General features: G+C 33.1%; 3 protein-coding genes across 5 annotated transcripts; 1 reads left to right on the forward strand and 2 right to left on the reverse strand.

The window, feature by feature from the left end:
- ECA2 (ER-type Ca2+-ATPase 2) lies at positions 1 to 5,886 on the forward strand. 2 transcript variants are annotated; one of them, XM_068622363.2, is made up of 8 exons: positions 1 to 362; positions 735 to 2,240; positions 2,338 to 2,459; positions 3,152 to 3,430; positions 3,548 to 3,931; positions 4,368 to 4,477; positions 4,557 to 4,785; positions 5,033 to 5,886. In XM_068622363.2, the coding sequence occupies exons 2-8, from the start codon at positions 767 to 769 to the stop codon at positions 5,591 to 5,593; spliced, it is 3,159 nt and encodes a 1,052-aa protein (XP_068478464.2). In that variant the 5' UTR covers positions 1 to 362; positions 735 to 766; the 3' UTR covers positions 5,594 to 5,886. The 2 variants fall into 2 exon arrangements, with proteins under 2 accessions (XP_068478464.2, XP_068478465.2); XM_068622364.2 differs by having other exon boundaries at positions 240 to 450.
- Positions 5,887 to 6,857: 971 nt separating this feature from the next.
- Positions 6,858 to 8,981, reverse strand: LOC137819492 (Pentatricopeptide repeat (PPR) superfamily protein). Its single transcript, XM_068623360.2, has 2 exons — positions 7,938 to 8,981; positions 6,858 to 7,487 (listed from the first exon to the last, which is right to left on the reverse strand). The coding sequence occupies exons 1-2, from the start codon at positions 8,865 to 8,867 to the stop codon at positions 6,885 to 6,887; spliced, it is 1,533 nt and encodes a 510-aa protein (XP_068479461.2). The 5' UTR covers positions 8,868 to 8,981; the 3' UTR covers positions 6,858 to 6,884.
- Positions 8,982 to 10,384: 1,403 nt separating this feature from the next.
- Positions 10,385 to 17,379, reverse strand: LOC137818314 (U-box domain-containing protein 44). 2 transcript variants are annotated; one of them, XM_068621651.2, is made up of 5 exons: positions 16,921 to 17,379; positions 14,743 to 16,116; positions 13,505 to 13,808; positions 12,802 to 13,289; positions 10,385 to 11,833 (listed from the first exon to the last, which is right to left on the reverse strand). In XM_068621651.2, the coding sequence occupies exons 2-5, from the start codon at positions 15,967 to 15,969 to the stop codon at positions 10,859 to 10,861; spliced, it is 2,994 nt and encodes a 997-aa protein (XP_068477752.2). In that variant the 5' UTR covers positions 15,970 to 16,116; positions 16,921 to 17,379; the 3' UTR covers positions 10,385 to 10,858. The 2 variants fall into 2 exon arrangements, with proteins under 2 accessions (XP_068477752.2, XP_090152725.1); XM_090296599.1 differs by lacking the exon at positions 16,921 to 17,379 and adding an exon at positions 16,554 to 16,754.
- Between the last annotated feature and the right edge of the window lie 6,751 nt (positions 17,380 to 24,130).

The raw sequence follows: 24,130 nt of genomic DNA on the forward strand, positions 1-24,130 counted from the left end.
AGAAAGTGGGGGTGTGCAGTTCGTTCCAACTCACGCACCCCTTTAGAAAATTCTAAAGTAACTGACTGGACTTGAGAACTGGTTATAAATTATATTGGAAAGAAGAAGAATTTTTTAGGCATCAGATTCTAAAATTCTCTTTCACAGATGGGAGTTTTCCAACCCCACAACATCACAAAACAAGACAATTTATCTAAAGGTGTGTTCAAAGACAGGACTAATTGACCAGTGACTAATCCGCAGTCTTCACAACTTCTGTTTCTTGGACGAAAGGATTTTCATCCTCCAGCATCTTTGGAAAATTCCAGGCCTTAGCTTTGCTTGGTTTCCAAGCTAAGATAATTTGTCTGCTTCTTCTAATGGTACAAGTTTTGCTTTTACCATCTATGTTACTTAACCAAATATCTTGTTTCACCATGCACTTTATGCTCTGTGTGTGAGAGAGATAAGGTATGCAATTTGTCTGGATTTGATGTTCTCAAAATGTAATGTTTTTCATGTACCAAACTGTCCTGAAAACATGTCTTCTACAAGCACTTTGTCAGTTTACTTCCTGAAAACCAGGAAATGCTTTTTTTTTTTTTAACTTCATGTGATTTTGTCCAAGTTGACATGGTTGAAATTGTTTTGTAGTGTTTTACTATCTGTTTAGGGAGTACTTTATTGTATGTGAATTTTTTAACAGCATGTGGAACATGGCTTCTTTGTGTTACATTTTTAATGTATAATTTCAGTGGTGAATTTGGACAAGCACAAGAAGGTTCCAATGGAGGAAAAACCATTCCCTGCATGGTCATGGTCTGTTGAACAGTGTTTGAAAGAGTATGAAGTGAAACTGGACAAGGGTCTGAGTACTCATGAGGTTCAGAAGCGGCGCGAGAAGTATGGTTGGAATGAGTTAGCAAAGGAGAAAGGAAAGCCCTTGTGGGAACTAGTGTTGGAACAATTTGATGACATGCTGGTGAAGATACTTTTGGCTGCAGCCTTCATATCATTTCTTTTGGCTTACTTTCACGGAAGTGACTCAGGGAAGCCTGGATTTGATGCATATGTGGAGCCACTTGTGATCATCTCGATTTTGGTCCTTAATGCCATTGTTGGAGTTTGGCAAGAGAACAATGCTGAGAGGGCTCTTGAAGCCCTCAAAGAGTTGCAATGCGAGTCTGGGAAAGTGTTAAGGGATGGCTATTTTGTGCCTGATTTGCCTGCTAGAGAGCTTCTTCCTGGTGATATTGTGGAGTTGCATGTTGGAGATAAGGTCCCCGCTGATATGAGAATTGCGGCTTTGAAAACCTCAACATTGAGGGTTGAACAAAGTTCTTTAACAGGAGAAGCAATGCCAGTTCTCAAGGGGACAAATCCTGTTTTCTTGGAAGACTGTGAGTTGCAGGCTAAAGAAAACATGGTATTTGCAGGCACCACTGTTGTCAACGGGAGTTGTATATGTATTGTTATCACCACAGGAATGGACACTGAAATTGGAAAGATACAGAAGCAGATACATGAGGCTTCTCAAGAGGACAGTGACACCCCTTTGAAGAAGAAGCTGGATGAGTTTGGTAACAGGCTTACCACTGCAATCGGTATAGTTTGTCTCATTGTTTGGGTTATCAACTACAAGAACTTCATTTCTTGGGATGTTGTCGATGGATGGCCCTCAAACGTAAAATTTTCATTCCAAAAGTGTACCTACTATTTCAAAATTGCCGTTGCCCTTGCAGTCGCTGCAATCCCAGAAGGCCTTCCTGCGGTTATCACAACTTGTTTAGCACTCGGTACACGGAAAATGGCCCAAAAGAATGCAATTGTGAGAAAGCTTCCTAGTGTGGAAACTTTGGGATGTACTACTGTGATATGTTCAGACAAAACTGGCACTTTGACAACAAATCAGATGGCTGTGACACAATTCTTTACTTTGGGAGGGAAAACCACTGCTTCTCGACTCATTAGTGTTGAAGGCACAACTTATGATCCCAAAGATGGGGGAATTGTTGATTGGGGATGCTATAACATGGATTCTAATTTGCAAGTCATGGCTGAAATATGTGCTGTTTGCAATGATGCTGGGATTTACTTCGATGGTCGCCTTTTTAGAGCCACAGGTTTGCCTACTGAAGCTGCTCTCAAAGTGTTGGTTGAAAAGATGGGAGTTCCAGATGTGAAGTCAAGGACCGAAACTCGTGATAATGCAGAACTTTCTGCAAACAACTTGATGAATGTCAACACTGTGGTGAAGTTAGGTTAGCAAATGGACTCAACTCATGAAAGGTGAATAAATTGTCGAAGTGCTGTAGTGCTAGGAGTGTGACAAAGTATTTTTTAATTTTTGTTGTACAGGATGTTGTGAGTGGTGGAATAAAAGATCCAAAAGGGTAGCTACGTTGGAGTTTGATCGCATTCGGAAGTCAATGAGTGTTATTGTTCGTGAACCAAATGGTCAAAATCGGCTTCTTGTCAAGGTGACTTGATCTGATGCTTTATCACCACTTTGGCTTTTATCAAAAAAAAATTATCAACAGTTGTTTGAACTGAAGCGTATTACTATGCGCAGGACAAACCATTTAGCATCGTTTGTAACAAAAAATGACACTGCTGCATATTTAAATGATATTGAAATAGGAGCTTTCGGGATTTTAGCATGTTTTTTACTTTGCATTCAGGGAAATGTACTAAAATGAGTAGAAATGACAAGTGAAATTTACTTAGACAAGTAGAAATGGCAAGGTTACCTTGATTTGACTATATTTCCAAGATGAGCAAAAAGGAGCCAAAAGGGTTTTGTTTGTGATTCAAATTTTGACAGGGCCTTTCTTGTCCCTTGTGTCATACATTTTTTAATGATTATAACTTTCTTTGCGTGATGCTAGTATGTTATCTTTTCTTTTCTTTTATATGTTTTCAATTCTCGAAGTCACATTTTTCAGTTTTCACTGACATTATGGCTTTTGATTTGTGTCTCACCAATTCTTAACTTGTGGGGTATGTTTCACTAGGTAGAACGATTATCTTTATATCTAAGCTAATGGTAAAATGTCTCCTTGAGTAAATTGTAGTTGTTTTGCTATTCTCTATTCACAAACTGTGACCTTTTCTTTTAATGTCTGGTTTCATCTAGTGCTGTTTTTTGAGCTCTTACGTAGTTGAATCACAGGGTGCTGTTGAGAGTTTACTGGAGCGTAGTTCACACGTGCAACTTGCTGATGGATCTCTGGTTCCAATAGATAATCAATGTAGGGAACTACTTCTTCAAAGACTCCAGGAGATGAGTGGGAAGGGATTGCGTTGCTTGGGTTTTTCATACAAAGATGAATTAGGAGAATTTTCAGACTATTATGCTGACAATCATCCTGCTCACAAGAAGTTGCTTGATCCAACACACTATTCATCCATTGAAAGTGATCTAGTTTTTGTTGGCATTGTTGGCTTAAGAGTAAGTTTGTGTCATACACTTAGCTATGGACCAATCAATGAATCAATCATCATTCTTTTGTCATGCAACCTTTTGAGGACATCCATTTAGTTCATAATAATTTTCTTGATCATTCAGGATCCTCCTCGTGAGGAAGTTCACAAAGCAATTGAGGATTGCAAGGAAGCTGGCATAGGAGTTATGGTAATAACTGGAGATAATAAGTCAACTGCAGAGGCTATTTGCCGGGAAATCAAATTGTTCTCTAAAGATGAGGATCTCAAAGGGCAAAGTTTGACTGGTAAGGAATTCATCACTCTTCCTCATTCAGAACAAGTTAAAATATTGTTGAGACCTGGAGGCAAGGTTTTCTCTCGAGCTGAGCCTAGACACAAGCAAGAAATTGTTAGACTGCTGAAGGAAATGGGGGAGATCGTTGCAATGACTGGAGATGGTGTGAATGATGCACCTGCACTTAAGCTAGCCGACATAGGGATTGCTATGGGCATAACTGGGACAGAGGTAACATAACTTTTGCTTTAATGGAGTGCAACTTTGTTTTATGTCAATGTCATATGATAACCCTCCGTTTCTCTCTTCTTTCTTCTGTTGTAGCATTGAATTTATGTGAGTATTGCCATTATAAGTTGAAATTATGGATAAAACTAAGATACAATTCTGTAGGGACTTTTGGTACTGTTTTTCAATTAAAGTTGAAGTTTCATCTCCGTAATTAGTGAGAAAAGGGTCTGTATTAAATGTCAGCATAGTTTATGGAGGTGAAATTCTAATTCTAATTGGATAAAAACACAAAGTATATAAGTTTTTGCCTATTTCTATTCTTTAGAAACATCAGCATGAAGTGTGAACCGTGTATTAAATAAAAATAAGTTGAGACCTGAGATGTGTCTTCTTGGACGTTTAGCATTCTGATTACCTTGCCTACTAAACACTGCAGGTTGCAAAAGAAGCATCAGATATGGTGCTTGCAGATGACAATTTTAGTACCATAGTTTCAGCTGTAGCTGAGGGTCGCTCTATTTATAATAACATGAAGTCATTCATAAGGTATGACATCTCTCTTGGTATTTCATCTTGAATCTGATTTATCTAGACTAATCCTTCACATTTGCTCAATCTTCTTCAGGTACATGATATCATCCAATGTCGGGGAAGTAATATCCATATTCTTGACAGCAGCTTTGGGGATCCCAGAATGCATGATACCAGTGCAACTTCTATGGGTGAATTTGGTTACTGATGGTCCACCTGCAACAGCTCTTGGTTTTAACCCTGCTGATGTTGATATCATGCAGAAGCCACCTCGCAGAAGTGATGATCCATTAATAAGTTCTTGGGTTCTTTTCCGTTATCTGGTAAATTTTGCTTAACTCTCTTCAATTTAACTAACAACTTTGCAAATTAATGCTCGAGTCTATTGTCATTCTGTACAAAACTTATATGCAATTCCTTAACTCAGAATTTGAGTTTCTGGCTTCTATACAAACGTTTACAATACATATTATTGAGATAAAACTTCAATTTTATTCAAAGAGTAATACCAAAATCATCTAAAGAATTACATCTAAATTTGTTCATTCTTAAATACTATGCTCATTTCAGGTAATTGGTTCCTATGTGGGAGTAGCAACAGTTGGCATTTTTGTCTTGTGGTACACTCAAGCATCCTTTCTTGGCATCAATCTTGTGAGTGATGGTCACACAATTATAGAATTCTCCCAGCTTCGCAATTGGGGGGAGTGTCCCTCGTGGTCTAATTTCACTGTTGCTCCATTTGATGTTGGAGGTGGTCGCTTGATCACCTTTTCAAATCCTTGTGACTATTTCTCAGTTGGCAAAGTAAAGGCCATGACTCTCTCTCTCTCAGTCTTGGTGGCAATTGAGATGTTTAACTCTTTGAATGCTCTCTCAGAAGATAATAGCTTGAGGAAACTACCACCTTGGAGGAACCCTTGGCTTTTGGTAGCCATGTCAATATCATTTGGACTCCATTGCCTCATACTCTACACCCCATTCCTTGCAGAAGTGTTTGGAGTCATTCCTCTCAGTTTCAATGAGTGGTTTATGGTCCTTTTAATATCAGCACCTGTTATTCTTATTGATGAGATTCTGAAGTTAATGGCGAGGAGTCAAAGGAGGTTGACAAAAGAGAAAGAAGCATGAAGTCTTGGGTGCATGGCCACTATAGAAAGCAATAATACCAGATGAAGATTGGATGATAAATGGCGTGTCAATCCAAATTCTTTGATACATTTTTTCCCTGACTTCAGGAAAATTGCAGTTCATTAGTTTCTGGCAAGAAATTTGTCACTTTTTATGATCATTGCAGTAAATATATTGTATAAACATTTTGTTTAATTGCTCTTTTACTTTTTTCCTTTGAGAAAAATCTGAATGCTGAGTCAAAGAAAAAAAACAAGGAAGTTCTCTCTATGTTTTGGTGTTCAACACTACAAGTAACATATTAAGTTTTAGGCTTTTTTGCACAATACTTGCAAGTGATATTTTCAGAAAAAAAATGCATATTTTTGTACGTTAGCATAATACCTAATGATGACATAACAAGTCAGGGATTAAATTGATAGATCCTTAACATTTAGGAACTAAAATAATTTATGGGTGTTAATAAGGGTGGAAAAAAATTCAAATTCTCAAATTCAATTTATAATTATATAAATCCATATTACTTTTACTCCATTTAAATGAATTTATCTTAAATTTAAATTCATATTTTTGAATTTTAAGTCTAATCCATTCAATTGGACACGAATTAGATATAGCTTGAATATATTTTTAGATTATCCAAAAATGGATTTTGGCTTTGCTCGAATTAAGAAGTCGAGTCAATCCGGACCCATATCTTTTTTCTTCTTTCTTTTACCCCTCTTTAGTCAACCAAAGAACTCTTTTTATTGATAAAATATTATATTTAACTAAAAAAATAAGATAATATAATATAAATAGTTTTATAACATATAGTTTTTACACTACTTCTTAAATTAAGTTGTGAAAGTTCCAAATGTTTCAATTTTAGTTTTTACTTAAAGTTAAATGCAGATATAGGTAGAAGGATTTTTTTTATCTAATCTAAGGTAAATTATTTTTACATTTTTTTCATGTATTGGTTTGAAAGGATATATTGCTTCTTCTTCTTTATTTTTCTTCTTTTTTTTACTCCACACTTTCTTTAGTCAACCATTTGAGAACTCTTTCTATTTATAAGAGGTTATATTCAACTAAAAAAAAGTAAAATAAGATAATATAATATAAATAGTTTTAAAACAACTAATTATTATAATTTTAAAACTAATTGTATAGTCTACACTTGTTTTACCATTTGCTTGTATTAAAAGTGGCTTATATATCGACCCGTTTGGTTGGCAGAAATGAGAATGCAGGAAAATTTCAGGGTTGCAATTTTGGGGTATCCACTATGAGCCGAAACTCTTTATCATTAGTTGCTCAAATCAAGATCCAAATGATATTCAAATGCACTTCTATTAAGCTTTATCATTTCATAAACTCCATCAAGCAAGGCAAGAATTTCGTTCCTTCTAGGATGTGATCTATCTTCCACAATGAACTTATGCAGTTGACCTCCCTCTTCAATGAAACTATGTCCTGCTGACTTAGTAATTTGGCTGCCCTTCATCACTTTCCTGAGCTTTGCAACTCCATCCCATTGGCCAGCTGATGCATAAATGTTGGAAAGAATAACATAGTTCCCAGGATTCCAAGGCTCAAGTATAAATAGAGACTCTGCTGCAACCTCAGCCAGTTCAACATTACCATGGAAGCTGCAAGCTCCCAACAAAGCCCCCCATATCACCGAGTCTGGTTTCATGGGCATACTTTGTATTACCTCATAAGCTTCTCTCAAATGCCCGGCACGGCCTAGGAGATCAACCATGCATCCATAGTGCTCTAGTTTGGGAATAATGTGGAAGGCTGTGGTCATTGACTTGAAAATATGTCTGCCCTTTTCAACCATGCCTCCATGAGTGCATGCCAAGAGGAGCCCCACGAATGTCACATCATCAGGTGAAGTTCCTTCCCCCTGGCATCATCAGTGATACAGACACACATAATTAGCATCATTTACAACTTCTCAAGGTTGAAAACCACTTCATGGGTGTTTGGAACTGCGTGCGTACTTGGATTCATATTAAATAATTTCAATATCACATTGAAATAAGAATTAATGTGATTTTAAGCAAATGTTCACTTGTTTGGTTCCACGTTAAAAATGATTCTGGGTCCATGGTTTATTTTGAATTGAAACAAAAATTTAAGTACTTTTTTTTTGCATTAGATAAACAAATTTACACTGGATTTTACAACTAATCTGCTTTTACAGTAAGTGCAACATTACCAGTTGCAGCTTCCACGTCGTCGCATGTTAACGTAAGGTACGGACACAGTTCCAAACACACGGTGCCTTAAAATGGTTTATTATTAATATGACATTTTGAAGGAAATAAAGAAGAAAACCAGCCAAGCTGCTTACCAGCATTTGATCATAAAGCTCAAAGGCCTTGCAACATTGTCCATGGACAGCCAAACCCATGATCATTGAATTCCAAGAGCACAAGTTTCTGAACCTGCCAATCTCATTGAACACCCGCCATGCAACATCAATCTTACCACATTTTGCATACATCTCCAATAAAGCATTGCTTACATATAAATTCTTAAAGAACCCATTCTTCCTTGCGTATGCTTCAACCCTCTGCCCAATCTCCAGTGCTCCAAGATTTGAACAAGCTGGCAAAATGCTTGCCAAGGTTACTTCATTGGGCACTATGCCTTTTTCCTGCTCCATCTTCAGGAACAACCCCAAAGCCTCACCAAACCGTTTATTTCGCGAGTAACCAGATATCATGGTGGTCCATGACACCAAATTCCTAGTAGGCATCAATCCAAACAACTCTAACGCCCCCTCCATATCACCAAATTTTGCATACCCAGACATCATAGCATTCCATGTGGGTACCCCTCTCACTGGCATTTCATCAAACAATTGGCGTGCAAGTCCCAACGTGCCCACTTTGCAATACATATCAAGCAAAGCAGTGGCTGCAAAGAGGTCAGGTTCAAAGCCTGATTTGATGAAATGGGTATGGAGCATTTGGCCAAGGGAATGGGAAAAGAGGGAAGTGCATGCAGAGAAGAGGAAGTTGAAAGTGTGTTGGTTTGGTAAGAAGCCATGAAGGCGCATTTGGTAGTAAAGGGAGAAGCATCGGTGCTGGTGTTGGGGATGGGAGGAGTAGGCTTGAATGAGCTTATTGTAGAGAAAAAGGTTTTGCTTTGGGGAATGATGCAACACCATGTGTGCATAGTGAAGGTTTGGGATTTCAAGTAACTTCTCAATGAGGATTTTGGTGTTGTCTATGCCATTTCTTAGAGTGTAACCATGGATTTGCTTTACTTGCCTCATTACATCACAAAACTTTTTATGGGTTTGAGTTCCTCAAATGTTGGACACTTGAAGTTCTATGTTGTCTCAGATGATGTCACTTCTGAAGACAGTTTGATTGATTCATATGTTTCTGTTTCTCTTTTATTTTGTTGTTTTCTTGTTATCAATCGCCGTTTAACTAAACAATTAATTATGATTTATTAATGTTATTATCATATCGTACTAAAATTAATTAAAAATAAAAAAACATAAACTCATTTAGAAAAACATTATTATAATAAATAAATCCTAGGGGACATTACAATTTTCTTACTTTATTTCTCTTTTTGACCGTGTTAAGATATTATTATACATATATTTGATAAAAATCCTCAATTTTCACATTTTAATACTTTAATCTACTAATTAAAAAATGAAAATAAAAACATTAATAATTCACACGTATTTTTCTCAATAATTTTTTTTTCTTATTTATTGTTTTTCATAAAATTTTAATGGTTATATTTTTGTAACTCGTTTACATATTACATATAAAAACCAAGTCAGAAAAAAAAACTTAAATTTTAGCATAATCTTAAGAATTGATAGTAGAAAAATACTCGTCCAAACTAATAGAAAAAAAAAACATTTCAAATTGAAAAACAATTATACTAGTCTACTATTCAGATTGGGAGAGTAGAAAAATATCATAAATTTGGCTGAATTTTTTTTCATGAAAAGGATTTACACATACACAAAATTCATAAAATTAAATTATATCATAAGTCTTTTTTAATGTTTAAAAATCTTGTTAAATACTGCAAAAAATATTTTAAAAAAATCTTGAAATCTCAATTTAATATACCTTCTTTGATGTTGACTCCTACAAAGTAAAAAATCCATAATATATATCTATATATATACTTTTAAAACGAATATGATTTAAGACTTTAATAAAATAAAATTTTATGTTAATTTAAAAAAAAATTAATTTCAGTATATTTTTTTATACTTCAATTTTTTTCAAAATTTAATTCTTTCAGTATAATACTTTTAAAACTAACTATCAAAATATAAACATCAACACAACTTACCTGTTGAATGCTGCAGTGATCGTATAGCACAAATTTCATTCAAACATAAAAAAATAAAATCAGTTATACTCTGTTGAACAATTTAAATTATTAAATGAATCTTAAGAACAATTTTATTTAAATGCCACTTTTTTAAGTTGAAGTTTATGACTTCAAAATAAGACATGATAACAGAATGACACTATTGTAGTGACCAGAAAAGTCACATCATGAACCACATAAAACTTGTCCAAAATGAATGAAAGTTAAGTTTTTTCATTAAATTGGGTAAATTAAAACGAGAGGCTACAAAAATATGAAAACGTGTGTGCATCAAAATAACAGCTGATGTTACTTCTTGACTCCTGTGCTGTCATATTCTTGGTTGCATAAATATTTTGTACAGCTATAGTTCATTCAACATCATAGCAAAGATGATGATGAACATCTTCACTATGTAAGAAGTATCAGAAAGAGTTCAAATAGCCAAGAATGCAATTATTCCAGAGAGGTTTTCTTTGTATTCATTTTACACCAAACAATAACAAGAATCAATCTTCAAATGTACAATCTATATATCTGAGACGTTTAATATAGGCCTCGAATAAATCCCTGCATGTTCAGTTTCCTTGACACACTAACTACCCAAACTGAACATGTGTGACATTGGTTCAAGAGCTAAAGGGACACTTCATGAGAACAAGCCAAGTGCACACTTGCAAAGCTTCTTGGTCAAATGGTTACAAGAATGAGGAACACCATGTGGGGTTATCCTGGTAGGTGAAACATCATGTTGTTGCACTGAGGAAAGCAGTTAAATCTGTTAAAGTAGCAAAGGTTGCATTTCCTGTCCCAGCATGTAGTTGATGTCATGCACAGATGCATCAATGGAAGGTTATTTATTTCACATGGTTAAGCTTAGCTCTTCAGTACACAAACTTGAACCAACATTATTCTTTAGAAAAATGAAGATTGATCATGAAGCACGTTCAAATGTACCAATATTCTAGCTGATGTGGATCTAACACTACCATTACCCCTCTGAGTCAAATCAACTAGAGCCATTTGAGCTGAGGGTCCATACATCTGTTTGAATTCGGGTAGCCGAAAAATCCTTTCCAAAGCATTTAGAGACTTCTCCAGCAAGCCAGGGGAGGGGGAACCAAGATATCTGATTATAAGTGGTATGGCCTTTGCTTCTGCAAGCACAGCACTACCACTCTGCAGTCTTTCATCTTCTATCAATGTTAAAAGAGCATCCAAAGAAGCCTCACAAACTCCAGGATCAGATTCCTGTAGAGTCCTTGTGAGTGGTGCCACTGCGTTGGCGTCCAAAAGACAAAATGATGATTTGACTGAGCATATTCCTCCATGAACCATGCAGCCAATATCAGTAGGAGCTGAGAAGCACCATAGTCCTTTGCGCCTCGGTATTGGCCTGCTCAGCATAAATGAGCTTCTAGAAAATTGAGCAAGACACTGCGCCACGCGTTGTTTTGTCAAGGTGGTTCCATTTTCAAGCAGTTGCACCAAAACAGTTATGATTCCTGTTTCAGCTGCACTTTTTTGCCATTCCAAGTTTGTTGGAACAGTAAAACGACGAAGGGCACCAATGGCATTCTCAACTAAATTTCTTCTTTGTTGGACATAATTTTTAATGATTTGCAGCGCCCCACCATCCAAAAGCCATTGAGTTATGTGGTCAATTTCTGGAAGATAGCATATCAATCCCATGGCAGAAAGTATTTCCTCTTCATCAGATGAAGTTTTTATGATCCGGAGTAGAGTATTGATGCATTTCTGGTTCACGTACTCCTGTATGATGGCTTCATCACAATTCTCCACCAAGCAAGAAAACAACTTTACAGCACTTGCTCGTAGGTTTTGGTTTTCATTCTCACACAGTTCAACCAATTTTGGAACAGCTGGGTACTGTTCATAAATAAGCAGAGTAATTCTGTTATGGTAAATGCAACAAACACTGGAAAATAGTCTCAACATTTGGATAAGAAACAAGTGAAGGAATGACATAACAGCAGTGTTTATGCAGAACTGGACATCTTAAGCATGAGAACAGATATTAGTATACCATCTTATAAAAAGTGTGGATTAAACTAACTCAACTTACTATTATTTGACCATATTTATAGTTAGATGTGAGATCCCTAATATTAGTTCGAATACATTTTTATTTGAAACTAAACAATCCCAAAAGAATGGTAACATAAGCATGGGAAGAAAAGTGGGATGTAAAACAATTCAATTGATACCTATTTTACTTTTTCTTTTCTTGGGGTATTAATGTTTTACTGCAAATTCAGGTGGTTTACTGCTCATCTGTATCAGAAGTTTAACCTCCTGTTGGCCAGTAGGCAAGTTTCAGAAGACTAGCAAGTTATGACACCATTGACTATCAGATATCAGTCATGACATATTACAGTAAAAGAATTGCAATTCAGAAAACTAAGGAAATATGAGAACAATTTTGTTTGCACCATATCTAAGCCAAATGTAAAGAATTTCTAAATAGAGTGGTAAGAAAACAATTCTGAAAGCAATTGTTTCCGGGATGCTTGCTCAATTAAGCAAGCAATATTCATGCAGCCAGAATCTACCCATTGTATGTCTTTGGTCTTAAGTTAATAGAAAGTTACACTTAGATGCATGATGTCCAAGGAAAGACTTGGTCTACTGATAGTATCAACTTTTTATTCTTTTCTATATTTGCAGATTTTGCCTTAAACATGATACCTTTCAGAACTTAAAAGATGCTAGCACTTTTCTATGTGTTGGAATTGACAATGTTGAGTGGTTTTCCGATTTAAAGCACTGGTGTAGTGATTTAACAGAAAAACATTTCTAGCTGTTGTAAGTGCACTCAGCTTCAGTAAGATTCATACCTCTTTCAGTTTGGTTCTGATAAACGAAGCCGAGGGTGTTTGACACAAGGCATAAAAGGTCTGGATAATGTTCTGTTGCACAACAGGCTCTGTGACACTAACTAAATTGAAGAGATTGAAAACATCATCATCAGAATCGAGTAATAAAACAGGTGTTTGAGCGTCCTGAGAGATAGTTGATGCAGCAAGTTGCACGATTATGGTTGATAGATCTCCCCACAAACTTGTAGTGGGTATGCTTTGATTGAAAAGGAGGTTAAGTAGCGGCCGTGCAGCCCCCTGTCTTATCATTTCCTGTCCAGTTTTCTTTGAATTGGATAAATTCTTAAGAGCTTTAATAGCTTCTGCTTTCACCAGAACATCATTTTGTGAGAACATGTGAAGAAGAGGAACCAGTACACCACCATCAAACAAGGACTCTCTATTATGGTCAGTTAACTCCATTTCTGCTAAATTTTTTGCCATAATCATCTTTACATCTTCTGGTCCTGTAGAAAGAGCGGGAGAAACAGATTATGGAAAAGGCTTGTTCTCAGATAATCACCCTTGTCTTTTTGTTCCCAACATTCAGATTGATTGTAGTTTCCTTAACTGAAATTTATTCAGTTCTTATATGCATATCTTTTAAACAAAAAGAAGAGGGCAAAAAGCATTTGCAATTGAATATTAATAAACTAATTCCATTGTAGGTTAAAGAATAAACCTGTGGAGAGACGCTGCAATAAATGCTTGAAATAATTTGCTTTTGCCATCTGTATAACATTCTGATCAGAGTATGCAAGATTCTCCAATAGCTCCGTTGCATCTCTAGCAGCTTGATTGTCATCTCCACTAGACATAGTCACCAATAGTAGTATGCAACCTTGAACTTTTCCAATGTGTTCTCGTGCCAAATCATATTTGGACAATTCAAGCAGCAACGCCACTGCTATTTTTCTTACCTCTGTACTGCGTCCAAGAGGCCGGACAATTGATTCAATTGCACCATCAGCCGTTGAAATTTTTACCTGCAGAAAGAAAGTTCAATAACATGGCTAAATGTCCATTATGAAATCGCATTTATTTCAATATGATGCAAAACAGCATTTAAAAAGGAAGTATAAACAAACAATATTTTAGACACAAGATTAATTATGTTGAGACAAATACAAGGATGAAAGCTAGTTAAAAGAAGACAGAGGACCAAGGAGTACAACATAATCAAAATTCTAGATACCATTGTGTTGAAAATGATTTTCGATTCACAAGCTCATTATTATGGTAGAGGATAAAAAGATTCTAACAGATGAGTCATGGACAAACCTATATAAGAGACGAAGATACCATTTTCAAGGTAGAATGTTGTGGAATTGATCAACAAAACCAGCTACAGTACACAAACGATATACAGAGAAAAATCACACCCAAAAATAACGTGGTTCAATTGAAGTATTAATGAATTTCAATCTAGGTTCACAACAGAATTCACTCTAATCAAAGATTACAACTCTTAGTTTTTCTCTCGCAATAAACTCTCGCTCAAACTCTCAGTCAAGCACAACTCAAAGGCTGCATATCATCCACTGCAGTTAGATGGTCTAGGAACCTTAAGATAAGATTTTACTGAATTAATCTTCACACAGAACTTTAAGAAAATTAATTTGGGAACTTTCTCCTTAGATATTACTCATCTTGTTCAGTTCTACCTAATGTGGGACATGTAACTCACATTTGAATTCCTAGCAATTTCTAGAATCTTGCCTAAAGGAAAGTAGATTTACAGGTTCATGTTATTGAACCTAGAATCACTTTTAACCAAAATGTCTAGAATAAACTTATTTTATCTAAAACAATGGCTGTCATTGATCAATATATACTTTTAGAAAGCCAAATACTGAAAGTAGCAAATTTGCTATGCAGCTTGTTAAAAAATAAAAAAGGAGGGAGTACCAATTAATGTACCTTAGCTTCTTCACTATCCTTTGCCAGCATGCCAAGGATGACAAGAGAATGTTTTTTTATATCACGATTTCTTGATAGAATTTGGATGAGAGTTGGGATGTAATTCTCCAGAATAACCCATTCCCTGTGCTGTTCTTTTTCTTCACACAAATTCTGAAGATTTTTCAGATCAAGCAGCACTTCCTCATCATTCCCAGACAGGATTTTTTCTTTCAATGTAGCAATTGTAATCATTATATTTCTATCCTTCCACTCTTGTATGGATTGTTTCAACTGTTTGTTAGGTCTCAAAATTGATGTGTCTAGGGGAATCAAGGTCAAGGGGCACAATTTATTTCCTTCTGCAAACCACTTTTCTATGGCACTTCTCTCAAATGTTTGTCCTGATGAAATTTCAACAGGATCCACCATAACATCCTGGGTGATGGTGCAATAAAATGACTGCAAAGGCTCCAATATTTGACTACCCAAAGATCGGCGTTTGGCAAAGTATTTGAGTTCCTTGTCCCTAGGTGATGAAGCTACATCAGCCCTTTCCAACAAAGCAATGATTTGATCCATTTGCATAGCTTCAGCTAACTCCTTCCTAACGCGTGCCTTTTCAATTTCACTCTTAAACTCTTCAAGTTCCAACTTTATTGTTGACCTCTCATTCCTAATCCCAACAGTCTCAGCAATGTGAAGTAGCAAGTTGTTTGCATAGGAACGATCAACATTGTTTTCCCTAATCCCTGAGTAAATTTTCTCTAAAATGGCTTCTTCATCTTGAGCTGCCTTAAATCCAGATGTCTGCATGCTGTCACATAGCTTTTCAATATCTTCAACAATTCCTGAAGAAAGACCTGTTGTGGTTAAAGGAATAAGATTAAGTGCCCAACTCAGCCGTTTTGAGTGATCCTCTAACTTCTTAGCAATGGACCTGGAGTTCACTAACAGATAAACCTTGCTCTTCTTGCTGCACTCTAGAGCTAGTAGCTTCGCATCTTTAATTTCTTTGTTCATGGTCTCAATGGCTTGGTTGAATGACTCAGAATCACTGACTTTTCCTTTCTTCAACTCTTCTAAGATAGGCTTAATTCTATCCAAGTAAGCACCAAGTTCTTTAAAACTATCCTTTTTCACAAGAACATCGTTAACATTAACTAGAAACTCAGAAATGATCTCTAAAGTTTGAGAAATGAGATTTCCAGCAGCATTAGAAGATAAAAGATCTAAAACCATCATCATGCAACACAACTTAGGCAAGGAAATAAGACCCTTTTCCTTCCCATGAAACAAGAACACGGTCACTAATGTTGGCAGAAGGGTAGCAGAAATTTCCGAAAACTTCTGATGGATACGCTTCCATACTCCTTCCAATTCAATTCCAAATGCCTAAATATGATATCAACACATTAAAGAAAAAAAGAGTTTATCAGATACATTTACCAATTATTTTACACATTGAACTAATAATGAATTTATAAGTAAACAATCAAAAAGTCCCAAAAAGATAGTGTCGGTCAAATTATTTCTTGAACAGGGAAATTATGTTTGAGGTTCTTGAATGTGCATTTTCCAGTTAAATAACTCCCTCCATCAAGAACCCTATAAACTTAATTGACCAATACACATTACTAATATTTGGACCTGGCATCTTGTCCAACTTATTGTAAGGAAGAAAAGGAGAAAATTAAGATGAACGAAGAAGCTAAAATTGCTTTGACTACATTCATAAACAGAAGTTGATTTTTTCCAATTTGCAATATTCAATCAAAAAGAAAAATGCTTATAACATTATAAATTTGAAGAACTGTGTACAAGAGGGGTACAGTTGACTTGACTAATTGACACTCCTCTCTTCCTTGTACTTCTGCGATGCCAAATACTGCCATTCCATGTTATCTTTCTCCATTAACGTTTTCTCAGCTCCCAAGAAGAAGAAGAAGAAGACAAATTCATCTCCCAAAAAAGCTAGCTCCCCCACCCCCATATAACCCTTTTTGGTTAGCCAACAATACCAATCATCACACAATAGAAAGGACTCACTAACTACCTGCAAGTGAACTAAGTATGTTGTATCAAAAGCTTAAGGTAAACGTGAGGTCAAGAAAGCTAAAAAAGTGCAGTGACCCCTTTGACATGTATGTTCTGATTTCTTGAACAAGCAACAAGGGAAGAGTCAAAGTCAACAAATACCTGAAGAAGCCATGAAAATTGAGCAACCCGGTTTCAGCAAAAGCAACTAAACTTCCCTGAGAAACTAGATCCCATCAAACAAGGTGAGATTACAAGTTGAAAGAGGTTGTGTTGTGTTGTTTTGTTCTATTCCATTTCATCCATGTGTTTCTCTTCTATCCCAACAAGACCTCTCCCTTGTCTAAGTCTATAGGACTTTTCCACCAATTCCAAGCTTACCTGGCTTTGTTTGACTACCCACAAAGTAAAGGTTTTACCATAGCTATCATTATAATATGTCATCTATGCATAAATATAATAATTAAAGACCCGTGTAACAGGGTTTTCCAAGAAAACCTTTTTGACCACCATGGAAGAGTCTTTGAAATATTATCCCTGTGTTTGCAATAATAAAAAAAAAACCAGTGCTGAAACATTATAAAAAGTTCTGGTAATACCTCAGATAAATATGATGCAGACAAATATGAAGCAGACTTTCATCTATGTTAAAAAGGTACAATTATTTATTTATTTATTAAATTAAAAGGATTTTACTATTTGCTAAAATGCATAATCCTACAATCTCATGCATAATTTCTTACCTAAAAAATGGTATATTCCTCAATTTTTAAAATTATATTTCTTACGTGTTAGAATATGGATACATAAACAGAAAAAACAAAAGTGTTTTACTGCTATAAGATTATATTGGGTAGAATGATGAAAAGAAATTATAAAACAAAAATGTCATAATTACTGACATATTTCATGTACATACAACAATTTATCAAGAATTCTACAACATGTATAAACATTTCATATAACACGTGAATGCTAATACATTAAATAAAAATTAATTTTAAAAAATAATAATTAGTTACTATATTAACTAAATTAAATATTTTATAGATTAAAAAATTATTAATATATAAAATAATTTTTATTAGTAATAAAAAATTATAAATTAATATCTAATTAGTTAATAAGATTTTAGATTTTAATTACTTTATATATTCTACTTAGATTTTAATTACTTTATATTTTAAAGTTAGTAGTTAAAATCTTAGTAATTAATTAGATATCAATTTAGAAATTAATTTAAAAAAATTTATTAGTAATATAAACTAATTTAGACATTAATAATTTTTATTTTATAAAATAATATTTAATTTAATTAATATAGTAATTAATTATTTTATTTTTAAAATTAATTTTTATTTAATAATTTTTTAGTAGTAGTGTGGATAGAAAAAATAAACAAAGTTGAAAAATTATTAACAAAATATATTATTTGCAATGATGAATATTCTAGAAGATGTAAAAACAAGAGATTATACAGTATTATCACCAACTGACTTTATATCAAAAATATTGTTGGAGACTTCTTAAACGTTCAAGTATGTTATTGTTTTTATTTATTGTTTTGTAACGTATATTGAACTTTTATTAAAATGATTTTTAATAAATTTATTAGTTACATTATTCTTAGTTGTTTATGAAAATTCGATAGATTTTTACGTGATAATTAATTATTTTTAAATATTTGTATTCGAGACAAATCTTAGATATTATATTAGATCACTCAATTTAATCAATATGAAATAAAATAATTGATTGTATGCAACAAATCACTTTTACAATTTTACAAGATATAATATAATCAATTAATATGCTCTTAAATATTTTTTAGAAAAAGGATTAAGTAGTTGTAAAGATATCAAAAGAATAAAATCAACTTAATCTAATTCATACATGAAAACTAATAATGCTCATTATATACAAATATCTATAATAAAAACCAAAATCTAATGAATAATCTTCAAAATTCTTTGTTAAACCTGGTCTCTCTATGAATTTAGATTGATTATATAATAAAATTGAAATTGTATTTTCAATAATGACTTTATCTTTGTTTTAAAAAAAAATGTTTACAAACATGACTTTTGTAAAATCAAGTTCTTTGTTGTGAAAGTTCTTGAACTCAATGAATTACATTAATTTAACATCTTTAATCTTAGTTTTTCCAGGTTAATTGTCACTTTTTTGTACAAACTGTCCACAAAGATCTATTGGTTGTAAATGGTGTGATCATGAGGTGTAATGTAACTCTAGATTAATTTTATGTATTAACATCACCTTGTTGAATTGTTCGATGATTCTTAAGGATTCTTCATTCTTTTGTTAAGTATTCACTAGTGCAAAGGAAGTTAAGTGGTAAGGTTGACTATCACAATTCATGTGCCCAACTTGACCACTACTTTGACAAAATAGTAAGGAGTATGGAGGTAGTTGTGTGAACCAGCCTAGTCCTAGTCCTTTTAATGACGGGGGAATACACAATAGAAATTTGTTAGGTGTGGTGTAAAGGCTAGTTTGGATGATGTACATATCTACTTGTTTGTCAAAATCAACAATATCATCGTATCGATCAATATTGCAATTTTTACCACTTGGAAGTAAGGTTGTTTGAAATAAACATTTGCTATAGAAAAAAGGGTTTTAATATAACTAAAATTTATGTTTTAAAGTTTTTTGCAAATATGTTTATTAGATGTTGACAAGGGGTCATCCAATGGTTTTATAAAAGAGTTTACAAACTCTTTTAAAAATACTTTATGATGGTCAAACCGTGAGATTTCATGTAATAGAAATAAAGTAGTTGACACTTTGTTTTTATATTGGCCCTAGGTTACATTTAAATATCTGGTGTCAAATTAACTAACTAATTATAAGTATTATCTATGTCACTTTTACCTTGCAATAAGTATACAAAGTTACTTTCTAACTATCCGCTAATCTTCCTTTGAGATTAAGCACGAGTACACACAACCTATTCAGGAAAAGAACACAAAATATATTCAACCTATTTAAGCACGTTTACAAACTCTTTTAAAAATATTTTATGATGGCCAAAAGCGTTAAAGTACATGTAATAGAAATAAAGCAGTAAACACTTTGTTTTATATTGGCCTAGGTTACATTCAAATATCTGGTGTCAAATCAACTAACTAATTATAAGTATTATCTATGTCACTTCTACCTTGCAACAAGTATACAAAGTTACTTTCTAACTATCTACTAATCTTCCTTTGAGATTAAGCACGAGTACACGCAACTTATTCAGGAAAAGTACACAAAATATATTCAAGCTATACAACAATAAAGTTGTTTAGATTATAAGGTTCACACTCAATTGAGTAGATTTGAAATATGCTCTTTGTACTAAGAGATAACTTCACAACAATAAATAATTTACAAAAATAAAGACTCTATCTATATATTATCTAGAAGAAGAATTTTTGTTAAGCATTAAGAAGCTAATAAAAAAAAGCAAAATTATGAACATTCTTTCAACAAATCATCATCAAGCTTCATACGCATTACTCAATGTTGTTACTCAATGTTTCTACTTTGTTCTTTGTGTCAATATTTTATCAAATATGTTTGACTTAAGTTGACATTTTACTGTAAGGCACTTTTTGTATGGTTGCAAACAAGTTTTCTCTGGACAATTATCTCTCTTGTACTGCTTGCATTAAAACAATTATACAATGCTCATGAGTAGGTTTCGTGAATATTGAGATCATCTTTGAAATCTATGATACTTGACTTTTTGGGATAAATCATCTTCCATGTATCTATTGAGTGGATGGATGATTGTTTACTCTTGAGATAGTTCTCTTATGTATCCAAACTCATTTTCTCTTCATTGTTGTTGTCTAATGCTTCTTTTAGAGACTCATCCATATTTTATGATCTTGCACATGATGTATCTTTTGAGTTTCTTATATGTCCAACAATGTGGCACACGATGTCTATAATAGTAATTTGTTATATGCATTAATTTTATCATACAAGTTTGAGAATAATCTTTCTTAAATACATTAACAAATTTATTAGATAATTAAAACTTGATATTATTTGTTATTATCAACCTCATGGGTGACTTATTATTGGGAAAAATCTTCAAATATTATGATACCACAAAATGAGACCCTCATAATATGTGTGATTGGAAGTGTGCTTTTATGATCAATTTTTTTTATTGTTATCACCTTTCACTCCTCTCAACATATATGGGAATTGGAGCTTGTGTTGGTCATGAGAACTTTAGTGTTTCTCGTTATCCTTCATGTAGTTCAAAGTTTGGATCATGTTAAATGTTTTGATTTTTCTCTAACTTTTTGCACAAAGTATTCTAAAACCTTAGAGTGTTCATCTCCCTAGCTCTCCAATTCTTGAAGTTGCCTAATTCCTTCTTGAGTTCGAGTGTTATCTCTTGGACATGATTCTCTTGCACTTTGGATTATCGTTGTCATTTGTCACCATGTAATTTGAAAAAATTCAACTTTGTCTCTACAATGGATGTCAAATATTCTTATAAGGAATAAAATAACTCTATAAGACTAATGTTTTCTCTCATGTTCAAAGCTCTTTCTTCTACTAGACCGAAATGTCTTTTTTTCTTTCCTGCAATGAGACACTTAAGTCAATTGAGATACACATAAAATAATAAATATGTGATAAACATTACTTGAGATCTTCACGTATTTAAAATATTTTAATGAATTTTTTTTTATATGAATCTCAACTATGTGCCCAAATTGTCTTAATACTTTATCACAAAATAATCATCTTATTGCTTATCTAATATGTATATGTATTATGACCAATATCATCTTGCCCTATGAATTGTGGAACATTAAATTAAATCAACTAATTTTAATTAATTTGGCTTTCCCTCACTGAAATTATCTATGACCATTTTATTTTTTTTATGTTAAAGGAAGAATGTATTGAATCCAAAACGCTTTAGGGTGTCCAAGACCCTTTTGGTACAATGCAAGTATACAAGGAGAACATAAAAGCCCAAAATCATGAAGAAAATTGAAGACTTTAAAATGGTTGGTGGAGGGAGATACGTATCAGCGTCACCATCTTTGACAGAGCATCAATAGCTATCATTCATGACCATAGTTCTAACCAAACATCAATGACACTACCCCACACTTGTTGCTGTTTGTTGAAAGAATTAAGTTTCACAACTCTGGTTTAACTATTCTCTAGGCACCTTCTAATAGATATATATACCACAATAAATTTCCACAAAGTGTGTGTGATATGATATAATTAAGATGATCCTTCTCTATGAGACAATTTAGAAAACTCACTTAGATCCATAATGTAGTACACAAAAATTCCATTTGGTGTTCTTTCATTTCTGACTTTGTTACTTGATCTCTGCATATTCGTTTCTCTTTAGTATTTGATTTCTTGTTGTTCCTCAACATTATTAAAAACACTCTCACAGACATTGGCATGCCCCAGAATTTCTTTGATGTTGTTTGGTATTGCATCTCTTCTCCTCACATGAGGGTTCTTTGGTATGATAATAAAATTGAATTACAGTGAAACACTGAAGTAATGAAGAATTATGGTTCCAATAAAAGAAACAATTGCAGCATACTTTTTTTTAATAATTATATTCCTTTAAAATTACAAAATCCTAAAGTGTTTTAATTATATAATTATAAATTTTAATAAAAAGTATATCATTTTTATAAAAAAAATGTATATAGATTTTATTATAATTGTATTTTCATAACTTTTTTTGTTGTAATAATAATTATATCAAATATTTGAATCATATTAACAACTTTTTTATTATTATAAAATAATATGGACATAGCAGCACTATCGTTTCGGAATGTAATTTTTATTTAATTCGAATAGTTTTATAATTCATTCAATTTAACCTCATATAGTAAGTGTGTTGAAGACACTCCTTTAAACAAAAATATCATAAAAAACAAAACATTCGTAATATATAATATAACGTTTGTTCTGAAACATCACACCGGAATCATAGGTTGAATTAAGATAACATGAGTTTCTCTGCGATTGCTCCTTCCCAAGAGTGCTAATAATGTAATGCTTCTTTTTTTTCTGCCTCGTTGAACAGTGTATGCACACAAGCTGAAAATATCAAAAAGACTTGATAATTAACTTCAAAAAGTGAATTCAACAAGAGTTATACATTAAGATAATCCAAGCATATTATAACTCAATGAACAGTTCCAAGTAACGTTACTTATAGGATGCATTAAAACATAGCAACATTAAAGATCTAAACAAGGACAATTATAAAATGGTAAAGGATTTAGAGAACTATTACCTTTTTTTTCAGTTGGTCCTCATCCTTTTTTCTTCATTTCCCTAAGCAACTTCCACTCCTTGAATCATACTCTTCTTTCACTTCACTTCTTCGTATGGTCGGGATGATACCTGCAAAACACACTCTGACGCTCAACTAAAATCTCGATATTCGATGTTCGGTACAATTAACACTACAAAAAAATCATTAAATAAAAATCAATTTCAATAATAAAAAATAATTAGTTGTTATATTGACTAAATTAGATATTATTTTAGAGACTAAAAAATTATTGGTTTTTAAATTAGTTTGTATTATTGATAAATAGTTTATAAAACGGTATCTAATTAGCTACTAAGGTTTTTGCTACCAAATTTAGAATCTAAATAATTGGTAGTTAAAACCTTGTAGCTAATTAGATACTAATTTAAAAATTATTTATCAATAATAGAAACTAATTTAGAAACCACTAATTTTTGTAGTCTTTAAAATAATATCTAATTTAGTCAATATAGCAATTAATTATTTTTAGTCTCTAAAATTGATTTTTACTTAATGATTTTCTTTCTAGTAGTGTAATGTGTGACGATAACGAACCTTTTTTTTTTCTCAAAACTCGTGACTATTTATATTATTATTACGAGTTCATTATTATTGGGATGGATTAGTGTTTGGATCATAATTAAAGATATATTGTCTAATGTTTAATATTTTAGGTTTGATAATCCTCTATTGAGTTTAATGAATTTGGTTATGTCGATCAACACTAATCTAGTACTGAGACTTCCAACATTTTTTGGGTATAGGTAGAGATTTATCCGTCAAATGTGACAATAACTCAAAACTAGATATTATAAATGATTCCATAGCGCTTCAATAACAAATAATATAATAGAATTAATAAATTTTTATTAATAAAATTTATATCCACTAATACATTATAAATTAATCTTATTTTTATTTTTAATTAATGTGTATAATATTATAGAAAAAAAGTGATAGATGAAGAAGTTGGAAGGGTGAAGGTAGAAAGCAAGTTCTATAGTGCCAGAAAACAGAACCTTAGTGGGGTTTCCT

This window comes from Phaseolus vulgaris, chromosome 10 (assembly GCF_051622355.1).
Source record: "Phaseolus vulgaris cultivar YP4 chromosome 10, ASM5162235v1, whole genome shotgun sequence".
Taxonomy (NCBI): Eukaryota; Viridiplantae; Streptophyta; class Magnoliopsida; order Fabales; family Fabaceae; genus Phaseolus; species Phaseolus vulgaris.